Below are 10,368 nucleotides of genomic sequence, written 5' to 3'. Positions count from 1 at the left end.
GCTGAATTGGGGGGATGAGGGGGAGAAGGTAGGTTGGGAAAAGACGAAAGGCAAAGCTTGAGTGGAGGGCTTGGGAGGTGGAATCTCAGCAGAGACCTGGTGCGGTTGAGCCAGCCCGCTCTGCCTCAACGCTCACAACACAGCCGCCCTTCTCTCACCGCCACACCTTCCCTTCCACGCACGGCCCGCCCCATACCTCTGTACCAGGTGTTCTTTGCGGCCACGGGTGTGTCTGACAGTGACCTGGTCAAGGGGGTGCGCTACTACGCGGGCGGCGCCTCCACCAGCTCCATCGTCATGCGCGCGCGCAGCGGGACGGTGCGCTACATCGAGACCAACCACAGGCGAGAGGGGGGCGGGCGCATGGGAGGCGGGGTGGGTGACGATTGCCAAGTATCAGACGCAGCGCGGAGGTGAGCACAGGGCGCAAGGGCTGCGCTGGGGCTGGGGCTGGGGCTTGCTTCTTTGATGCTGCCCTGCAACTGCACCGTCGTGCAATCTGCACAAGCAAGATGCCCTCAGGAGCTCGGCTGGAGCGCCTTCTGCCTGTCCTGTCCTACGGGTGGACACATTATTTTCACCCTCAAGGACGGGGCCGCGCTCTCCCTTGTTCTCAACCACCACGCTCAGCTGGAAGCACCCCCGCGTGAAGGGCTACTCTGCTTGAAGCGCGGTAGCCGGCAAGTGTGGCTGCACGGCGCGCGGGGGACCCCATGCACAGCAAGGTCCTCGGGTCCCTGCTGGTGCCAAGCTGCGCTGCCAATGTGCTTGAGCTGAGCAGCCTCCCTCTCTCGGCGTTGTGGCGGGAGGCATTGGAGCGGGCAACTGATAGGCACCAGCAGTCCGCTGATTCTGCGGCACTGAAGTGTGTTTGGGAGCCGCAGCTCCGGCTGCCCCCCGTCAGGTTGAGCATGCGTTTTTTCCAGCAAACTGTTTTGAGAGGCAGTTGCGAGGCGCGCCCGGCGTCACTGGTTGCTGCCGTAGCTGTCACGAAGAGGCGCTGCAATCAATGCGATGCGCTTGTCATCTGCGAATGAGTGCTATCACAGGTCCAGTTTCCGGGGTATGACGTGACAGGCCACACACTCCACGCGTCATGACACCCGCGCCCATCAACCCCTCTCCCAAGTGCGACGTGCTTTTGGCGACCCTCCTAGGTGCTTGATCATGCGGCCTGATACCCAGGATCGGCCTACCAGAGGGCCCGCTCCCTGTGTCCAGCGAGCGTTTGGTTCTTGTCATCGGCCCCCTGCGTGTTCACACCTGAACCAGCGCGCCCCTACAAATTTTCCTCAATACCACGAGCAGCAATGGCCTTTACCCCTCTCCTGTTTCAAGCTCGTGTGTGGTGCCCTGACAACAGCATACATGGGCGCTGCAACAGTTGGCATCAGCAAACATGCCGACACTGTGCCGACAGTCCGCCTTAGCAATCTTGCGCGGCGCGAGGCAGTGGCTTTCGCACCGTCCTGTAAATCATACCAGTTGGGTGTGGCTCGACAGAGGGGGAGGGGGTGGGGCTGTCTAGACCGGTACAACATCCTTGCTTAAACTCTTGGAGCAGTCAGATTACTCTCTGTTCATTGCTGGGGACTGCAAAACAGCAGCTGGGGCATTGTGGAAAAAAACATAAACGTGCGTGCTGGTGGGCAATCAGGGGGCGCGCGGGGCAAAAACATGCGAGCCAGTTTAAAAAGCTCCCGACGCGAGGCGCTGCACTGTGCTGCCGGCAACACGCAGCCTGCGCAGTATGCCTGGCTGCATCGCCGCCTGCCCCAAGCCGCTGTCGGCAAGGCGTGCGCCGCCCCCGGCGCCGCCCCCTGGCCGGGGGCCGCGCACTCATCAGAAGAGCTCCGCCAGCGCGCACCTCACGCCGCCGCCGCCCACCTTCTCGAGCGTGTCTATGGGCGCGTGCACGAGGCCCGCCACGTGGCGCAGCAGCACCCTGCGCTGGTCCTCCGTGAACGCGTTGTGGGCCTGGGTGCTCATGGCCATGACGGGCAGGCCCCGGCCGTCCTGCAGCTCCAGCACGTTGCCGCACAGCGCGGCCATCTGGGCCTGGCTGATCTCAACCACCTCGCGGCCGCGGCGCAGGGACGCCAGCAGGCGGGCGCGCTCTGAGGCGTCCTGCACGCTGTCCGCGCAGACCACGGCCACGCCGGTGCCGATCGCCATCATCACATTGGTGTGGTACACGGGCCTGCAGGGCGGGGTGTGCATGTGTGTGGGGGGGGGGGTTGTCCGGGGTTGAGCAGACAGTGCGGTGAGGGGCTACAAATGCCGAGCTACTTCAGGAAATGTAGCGGGTGCGTGCAAGGTGAGCGGCCACCAGACTGGGGTTAGGCCGCGGCGCACCAGCCCCTCGCAGGTGAAGCCTGGGAGCGGCGCGTGCCAGGCGAGCCGGCCGGCCACAGCGGCGCGGCGGCAGCCCCTGACGCTCAGGCCCACGTTCCTGAATGCATCCCGGCCCGCGGGCCGGTGGCGCGTCTGTCCGCCCCCCTCACTTGTTTGCCGTGTCGTGGGAGTGGAACGTGACGAGCTCGTTGTAGCCCAGCTCCTGCACCCACTGCTCCGCCAGGGCCGCGTTGGCGCGCTCACTGAGGGCCACGTACGCCACGCCGTTGATGCGGTCCAGCACCAGGACACCTGGGGGCGGGTGCGTAAGTGTGTGTGTGTGGAGGATGGGGTATTCCTATGAAACGGAGAGTAGAGTTGAAGGCGCAAGAGGACAAAGCAAGATGGAAAAGGAGAGGTAGCGGGTCGACAGGCTGGCTGAGCCAGGCTTTCGGCTTTGGGCCTCAGGAACCGGTTGTGCGGCCAAGGCCGTGCCCGCCAATGCCCAACCCAGCGTGCCCTGCCTGGGCATGGCTCTGGGTGTGAGCAGGATACTACGCTCCAGGCTGACACGTGCCTTGGCCCCCAGCCCCACCACCCCATCCGGCAGCTCGCGCGCGCCTCACGACCGCACCCTCTCGGCCCCGCACACCCGCGCCCGATCCAACCCCGCCCTCAGCCCCACCCGTGCCCTCGAAGGAGCGCTGCTGCTCCTCGCGCTCCGCGCCCGTGAGGTCCACCAGCCGCCCATAGCCCTGCAGCTTGTCCAGCGCCGCGATGATGTCTGGCCGCCGCTCCGCCGCGCGGTTGGGGCACTTCATGGGGTACAGCACCATGGTGCGCTCCGCCGACGCCCCCGCGCCCCCGCCCTCGCGCGCCGCGTGCGTCGAGAACCAGTTGTTGGGGAAGACGGCGTCGGGGGTGCCGTGGGAGACGGCGTGCTGCATCAGCGACACGCGGACGCCGGCCCAGTCGGTGAGCTGGCGGTGGAGGCCGGCAAACTCGCGCAGCACCTGGCGACGGCGCCGCGGCGTGGACATGCGGAAGGGTGTGTGTGCGTGTGTGTGTGTGTGCGTGTGTGTGTGTGTGTGTGTGTGTGTGTGCACGCGCACAGGCGCGCGCGTGCGTGTTTGCAAGGTGGGTTTCAGATGTAAACTACGACAAATCGTATCATCGTGCAGGAAATCGCAGTTGAGGGCGGCAGCCTGGGGACCGGGCAGCATACCCTGCCTGGAGCGCGCCAACCCCAAGCAATTAGCACTTGCCTTGCAAATTTGCAAGAAATCCGCAGTCTAGCCGCCTCATATCCCCACCGCACCTGGTTTGTGAGGGGGTTGCCGCCCTCCTGCGCCTTGGTGCTGGCGTGCATGAAGGCGTTGTCCTGCGCCGCCTGCTCGTTGAACCCAAACGCGGTCGGCGCCACCATGAGCACGTGGTTGGTGCTCTGCGGGCTCAAGCCGCTGCGCACCGCATGCACCGCGTTGCCCACGCCCTCGCTGCCGCCCGCCGCCGCCGCCGCCGCCACATCCGGCACCAGCGAGACCCTCAGGCCCTGCGCGTGCAGGAACTCGGCGGCCGCGACCGCCGCGCGGCGCAGGCCCCATCGTCCCGAGGCTGTGTCGTGCGTGTACTCGTCCACCACGAGGGCGTTCTCGGGCTGCAGGCTGGCGCTGTCCAGCGCGACGGCGCCGCGCGTGAGGGGGCTAACGAGCTGCGGGGTGGGCGCGCACGGGGGCAGGGTGATGTGAGCAGTGTTCCACGCCACCCCACCGCAGGCTTTTTTCTGACTTGGGGTACCGGGAAGCTGCTTGTGCAGCAGGAGGTGGGGGAAGTCACCCCCGTGCCATTCAGCGTCGCAGGTGACGAACCTATTGTAGAGTGCTGCGGCAATTCCACGGGGCGCCTACTCAGCTGTCAACAACCCCAAATTCCATGCAACCGCCCACAGCGCGTCCCCCGCATGCATGGCGCGTTGCGGAGCGCGACGTGCCTCGCCTCGCCGCCTTCACCCGCCGCCCCGCACCTGCCCCAGCTGCTTCGGCTCGACGCCCGACGCCGCAAACGCCTCACGCAGCACCGCTACGCGGCCCGCGCCTGGTGGGGAAAGGGGGTGTCCAGGGCGCGGGTGGCGGGGCGCACGGGGAGGCGTGCGCTTCGCGCACAAAGGGGACGCTTGCCCGCATGTCCGCAGGCATGACCAGAGGCGCCGCCATGCGCGAGAGCCACGCGCCCACAACCCAGCAGCCAAGCTTAGCAATACGCTGCTGCTGCCACTGCCAATTGTTGCCCATCACACCCGTGCAGTGTGCGCGCGCGGGGAGCCGGCAGACCCACCCTTGACCTGCGCCGCCACTGAGTCGGGCAATTCGGCGGTCGCGCCATACGGCCGCTGCGGCAGCCGCACCAGCACGGCCTCGTCAGCAGATCCCGGCAGCGGCACAGTCTCGCCTGCACATAAACATGTAAGGGTATGGCTGGGGGAAACACGGCGACTCTGCCCTGTGCGCATGTGCAGCAAAGCGCAATGGCGCCGACCACTTTTGACCCGCCCGCCGACATGGCAGCGCTCTGCGTGGGATTGCGCACCGTTTGCCAGTACACTGAGGCCCCTCCTCGCTATGATCGGGGCCCATCCTGCCGCGCTCGCTCCTCCCGACACAACTGCGGCCGCAATGCTTGAAAGCATTCTGATCAGCGTCCTGAACTATCCTATCTGGTTTACGGGGACCTGATTCTCTGCAAGCGATGGCCCGCACGTGGGCGGTGTGACTAGTGGAGCACGCGGGGAGAACAGAGATTTTGGCCGCCGAACAGCAGGACCTTCGCTCTGATACTAGTCCCCGCAGGCACTGCAAATGAAGTCACGGAAGCAATTCAACAACTGACACTGCAGCCCACCAGCAGAGAATTCTGGGGGTCGCATGCGGCTGCCAGCTCAGCCCACGCTGCAAGTCACAGGCCTCTGATCCCAGGGATGCTGGCTTCTTGCACAGTAGTGTGAGCATCAGCATTCACACGGCAACCTGGCTGCCGTGTGTATAGAAGTGGACAGCATGCAGTCCGTCCCCTGCAGCATATCCGTGTGCGCGTCCCGTCGATCGCTTTTTTTTCCAATCGGTCTTGCAGGCAGCACTTTGCAGTCATGCATTGGCAGCTGCGCGTCCATCCGTGCCTGATTGGCGGTGCAAGAGACGCCGTGGCCCCTCAAACCGATGCGAGTGCAAAGGTCAACTCCCGAAGCGTTGTTACCGAGCTCTGTTGGGTTCCGACGGTGTGGGGAGCAGGTCAGGCACAGCACGCGGTGTTGAGCGACTGCGCATGTGCGCGACTCTCACATACACCCGCCGCGATAGAGGGCAGCAAGGGTAGCCGACACACCGCACGGGCAGCGGCCAGCTCGAGCGCTAGGCGCTGGCCGCCGACAGAAAGGAGACCACCAAGTTCGCGAGACACGCGCCCCCTGCCTGAGGGAAGCCGGCACAAGCCACGCCGTGCCCTGTCGCTACGCAACCACCGCACCATCTGCGGGAGGAAACAAGCACGCGCCACTCCGCGGCCAAAGCCGGCGCCGGCAGCGCCACTCATATGGACAACAAACACAAGCGGCAAGCAAGAACACAAGCGTGCCAAGAAAACAACCACGTACTTTCATACGTGCACTCAGGCAAACCTAGGCAGGGAAAAGCAGTAAGCTGCAGCTGGGAAAACTCGCTCATGGGCAGGGCACCGCCACCGAATGCACGGCGCTCCACAGACCAGGCCAGTGCAGCAAAGCAAGCCACCAAGCCGCGCATCCAGCGTGCCACCAGGATGCAGCGGCTGAGTTGAGGCCAGATGCCGGCGGGCGCGAGAAGCTGGTGGGGCGTAGCGACCCTCGGGCACCGCTGTCCAGGGTCCACCCAGCAGGGTGGTCGGCTGCCGCCCCCCAAGCTGCCGCAGACGCGGCCGCTGTCATGTTGCTGCTGCTAGGCGAATGCTGAAGCCGACACACCGGACTGAACGGCTGCGACGTGAGGCGTGGCAGCTGCCAGCTTGGGCATCGACTGAAAGCCAGCACCGCTGCTGCCGCTACCGCCGCCGCCACCGCCACTGCTGCAGGGCCGCCGCCATCCATGCCGCTTTCCCTGCCGTCGGGGCAGCGGTGCCAGTGCAACCATGAGACCGCGCTCGCCGCAGCTGCTGAGACAGCCTCCACCACCAAGGTCGGGCCTCGGCGGTTGCTGCACAACTGCCGCGAAGGTGGCTCGCTGCCTCGCCTCGAGACGCTCGGCCAAAATTAAAACGCCGCGCGGGGGCGCAGCCACCGCCGCTGGGCGCGCAGGTGTGGGGCAGGCGCTCTTGGCCGCGGCCACCCCGACCGCGTGCGACCGCGGCCGCGGCTGCGGCCCCCGCTCGGGCTACTCAGGTTCAGCGCAGTTTTCTTCAGGTCTTCAGGCGTAGCGGTCGAGTCGCACGGTGATGGTGCGGCCCTCAAAGTCCGAGTTGTTGAGCTTCTCGATGGCGGCGTCCGCGTCCTCCCGCGTCGTGAAGCGCACCGTGCCAAAGCCCCTGCGCAGGTTGATGGGATGAGGGGGAGATTGAGGGGGAGATGGGAAAGGAGGAAAGAGGAGGGTGTACCAATTGATGGGAGGAACAGGGGAGGGGAGGAGAGGGGTGATGTAGGGAGGCGTTTACGACTGCATGTGTGCCTTGATAGGTTGCAGAGCGTGTACACCCTACGGCAACCAGCTCGCCTGCCAGCAGTTGACTTGACACCCCGCTGCCTCTCAAGGCGGCCGCACACTGCGTGGCCGGCGCACACTTCATGGCACCCTACGCCACCGCCCACTACCCAGCCCCCCCTGGCATCGCCGCCCCTGTGGCTGCGGGCCCGCCCCCCCACCTGCTCTTGCCCCAGGCGTCGAGCACGATGTCTGCCCGCTCCACCCGCCACTCCCGGAAGGTGTCCTTCAGCTGCTGCCACGTGCACGACCAGGGAAGGTTGTGCACCACCACCTGCGGCACGGCAGGTGGCCACAGGGAGGGTGAAAGAAGGGCCACAGCGCCGCGTTGCCAAGGCCAAGGGCATGGCGAGATGCTGGTCGCTGGCCCCGCGCGCTTACAAGAGCCGGTAAGCCCCAACCGTGCCTGCTGCCACGTGGATCCACCATCTCCCGCCGCGGCTGGCTCCTGCGGCAGCGCGCCCGTGCTGCTGATGCGCCACCGCGGCACAACCACACCAGCCGCCCGGCAGCCGCCCGCACCTGCAGGCCGCTGGGCTCCCCGCCCTCACCACCCTCTCCCCGCCCGCCGCCGAACCGGCCGCGCCCGCGCATGCCCCTGCCGCCGCGCATGCCTGGGAAGGCGTGCGGCGGCGGGTAGTAGGCGCCAGGGTAGTAGCCGCCGGGGTAGTATCCATAACCTGCAGGAGGGTAGAAGTAGCCTGCCGCGGGGCCCGCAGGCCCCGGCCCCCGCCCACGGCCGCCACCGCGGAATGCGCCGCCGCCGCCGCCCGGTGCTGCGCCCGCCACGGGCGTTCCGCTGCCGCGAGACGCCCGCCGGGGAGCGCCCTGCAATCGGCGATGTGTTGAGGGTGGCGACGGCAGGCAGGGCCTGGTGAGCATATCGGTGTCATTTCCGCCAGCGGTCTAATCTGTGCGGGCGGCAGACGAACTCTCCATGATCCGTGCCGGGATCTCTGCCCCGCTGCGCCGCAGCATCGCCCCGCCACTGCTGAGCAGCTTGTGCACCTGCTCGCATCCCTCGACGCGCCGACCCATTGCTGCCGTTTGCTCCCCAGCCTGGCGCGCCATTATTCCTCACAACCAACTCAGCACCGCTCCAGAGCGCGCGACGCGCCCCCAGCACTGCGTCGCTCCCGCCGCGCAGGACAATGCGCCCGCACCCATGCGCGAATCCCTTGCGGGCACACACCATGGGGGCCGAGCCCGACGGGCCCGTCACATTTATGGCTTTAGTGCGCCCGTCTGGGCCCTCCTCCACATCGTATTCGACCTCCTCGCCCTCCCGCAGGCTTCGGAAGCCCTCGACCTGGATGCTCGTCTGCGCGCAAGGGGGATGTAGATGGGCTTCTCGTTATGCCGCGCATTTCCACGGGGGCAGGCGAGGTCGCGGGGCGCTGCCGGGCCCGGGTCAACCCGGCCCCGCGGTCGAAGCCCGGAGATCTGCCCTCGGCGGGATCTCCGATGGGTACAATCGCACACCTGATGCACAAACAGGTCCTCCTTGACCTCGCCAGAGTCGTCCCCAGAGGGTGTGATGAAACCGAACCCCTGCGACGCCACGGCGACGATTGTATGGGAAAGAAGAGACCCAACTGCTTTATTTGCGCCCTGGAATCTCCCCTCTGGCTGCTCCTGTCGCCAGATCGAGACCTGCTACGCCCCCCAGCGGGGCGAGGCCCCACCTTGGTGGCGTTGAACCACTTGACTGTCCCCCTTAGTCTGTGGCTCCCTTCCTCGGGCTGCTCGGCTGGCGCCTCTGCTGTCGGGACAGGGGCCTGCTCCGTCGGGTCGTCGGCCATTGTTTGTGCTGGCCTGGCGCCCCCGATCTAGCAGGGCCGCTGGCCGATTGCTGACACGCGCAATAACGCGGTGTGGCTTGGGGGGCTAGCAAAGAGCGGGGGGACAGGGGACGAACGGCCTGAGTGAGTCTCGGGCTTTTCTGCGAAAACCGCGGTTTTAGAGATAGTTGCCCCGCATGGCCCCCATCGCGCTGCCAGACCCCAAATCCCCCGTCTGCACTCAAAATTAGCATTGCCAGCACAAACAGATGCGGCCCGCATCGCCGGGTGCGTGCGCTGCGCCATGGGATCGGCGCGGGCCTGCCGTCGGGCCGGCCGCCGCCCTTCCGCTGCTGTGCACGCGTGGCGCCATCACTGGGCAGCGATGGTGACACGCGTTTGGGACGGCGTTGGCTTCTGCCCACTCTTCTCCTGATTGCCTCCTAGTGTATGGGATCTTCTCACCTGCAGCTGCAATGGAATCTCCCCAGGCCATAGAGGGCCACGCGCGGGTTGCCGGGGTCGCTTTGCTGAGCCCTGGCCGAGTGCCATCTGAATCTGATCACTGCCACCGCCATGCTGACAGCTGCCGCCCAAACAGAGGGGTCTCATAGCTGTGTCGGGTGCCCAATCATGCACCATCAGGCATACATTCTGCCTAGTTTCCCGAGGCCTGACCGGGTCAGCATTTTATGGGGGTGCCCTTTTTTTATAAAGAGCGACGTGGCCAGCCGCGTTGGAAAGAATTTCTTGTCGCGAAGCAGCCCTGGCGGGCCCGCACGCCGTCATCCATAGTTGCACGGCTGTGATGCTTACACCAAATGCGCCGCAGCCGTTGACCCTAGTGCAAATGCGCACTCAGCCGCAAGCTGCGCACGCAACATGTGATAGCCCCCCGCAGCAAGCAAGCAGTGTCAGCTTGCCCCCAAAAGCATGGGCCCATGAGCCGCTGCTGCGCATGTTCTTGTGACCCTGGGATGCCTGCTTGTGCAAAGCTTCAGCCTGCACACCTGCCTTGCGCGCAAGTCATACGCGCACGTGCATGCTGACATACATTTACACAGGTTTGTATGCAGCCAGCCGTCTCTGCTCCCACCCCCGGCCCCTGGGGAATACACTTTGGCGCCATTGACGTGTGGCTCATGCGCGTGGCGCTGGGTGCGCCACAGGCGTTACACTCGCTCTGTGCGGGGACGACTCCCCCAACCCCTTGGATGGGGCCATGCATGCACCCGTGCTGAACAGTAGGCCTGACAACAACCAAAAAGAGATCGATCAAGGAAAACATTCAGGGCGCAGACTCAGGAAGCAGCAGCGGCAGCGGCGAAAAGGCCTGAAAGTTGGGAGCGAGTTTGTGCGGCCGCCCTGCGGCCGCCGTCACTGCCTCACCCAGCCCAGCAGGCCCGCGAGCTCCAGCAGTGCCACGCAGACCCCCACTATGAGCAGCACGATCACGATGAGCTCCAGCTTCTCGTTGTGGTGGTTGTTGGAGTGGTCACGCAGCATGTCCAGCATCTCCTGCAGGACCTGGC

At 65.8% G+C, this 10,368-nt stretch overlaps 3 protein-coding genes across 3 annotated transcripts; all 3 read right to left on the bottom strand.

Moving 5' to 3' along the window:
- Positions 1-1,842: 1,842 nt before the first annotated feature.
- MNEG_9977 (hypothetical protein) lies at positions 1,843-5,020 on the bottom strand (the record flags this gene model as incomplete). Its single annotated transcript, XM_014041553.1, has 7 exons — positions 1,843-2,200; positions 2,505-2,646; positions 3,020-3,347; positions 3,653-4,045; positions 4,358-4,428; positions 4,669-4,782; positions 4,921-5,020. The coding sequence occupies 7 exons, from the start codon at positions 5,018-5,020 to the stop codon at positions 1,843-1,845; spliced, it is 1,506 nt and encodes a 501-aa protein (XP_013897007.1).
- Positions 5,021-6,764: 1,744 nt separating this feature from the next.
- On the bottom strand, positions 6,765-8,857 carry MNEG_9976 (hypothetical protein; the record flags this gene model as incomplete). The annotated part of the gene is made up of 6 exons (XM_014041552.1): positions 6,765-6,882; positions 7,217-7,329; positions 7,578-7,883; positions 8,248-8,376; positions 8,538-8,606; positions 8,741-8,857. 6 exons carry the CDS (start codon positions 8,855-8,857, stop codon positions 6,765-6,767), a joined length of 852 nt encoding a protein of 283 aa, XP_013897006.1.
- A 1,267-nt stretch (positions 8,858-10,124) lies between these two features.
- On the bottom strand, positions 10,125-10,351 carry MNEG_9975 (hypothetical protein; the record flags this gene model as incomplete). The annotated part of the gene is made up of 2 exons (XM_014041551.1): positions 10,125-10,169; positions 10,226-10,351. 2 exons carry the CDS (start codon positions 10,349-10,351, stop codon positions 10,125-10,127), a joined length of 171 nt encoding a protein of 56 aa, XP_013897005.1.
- Between the last annotated feature and the right edge of the window lie 17 nt (positions 10,352-10,368).

This window comes from Monoraphidium neglectum (assembly GCF_000611645.1).
Source record: "Monoraphidium neglectum strain SAG 48.87 unplaced genomic scaffold scaffold02133, whole genome shotgun sequence".
NCBI lineage: Eukaryota > Viridiplantae > Chlorophyta > Chlorophyceae > Sphaeropleales > Selenastraceae > Monoraphidium > Monoraphidium neglectum.
Note: the sequence above shows the minus strand (reverse complement) of the source record. Positions and strands in the feature narration are given on the sequence as shown.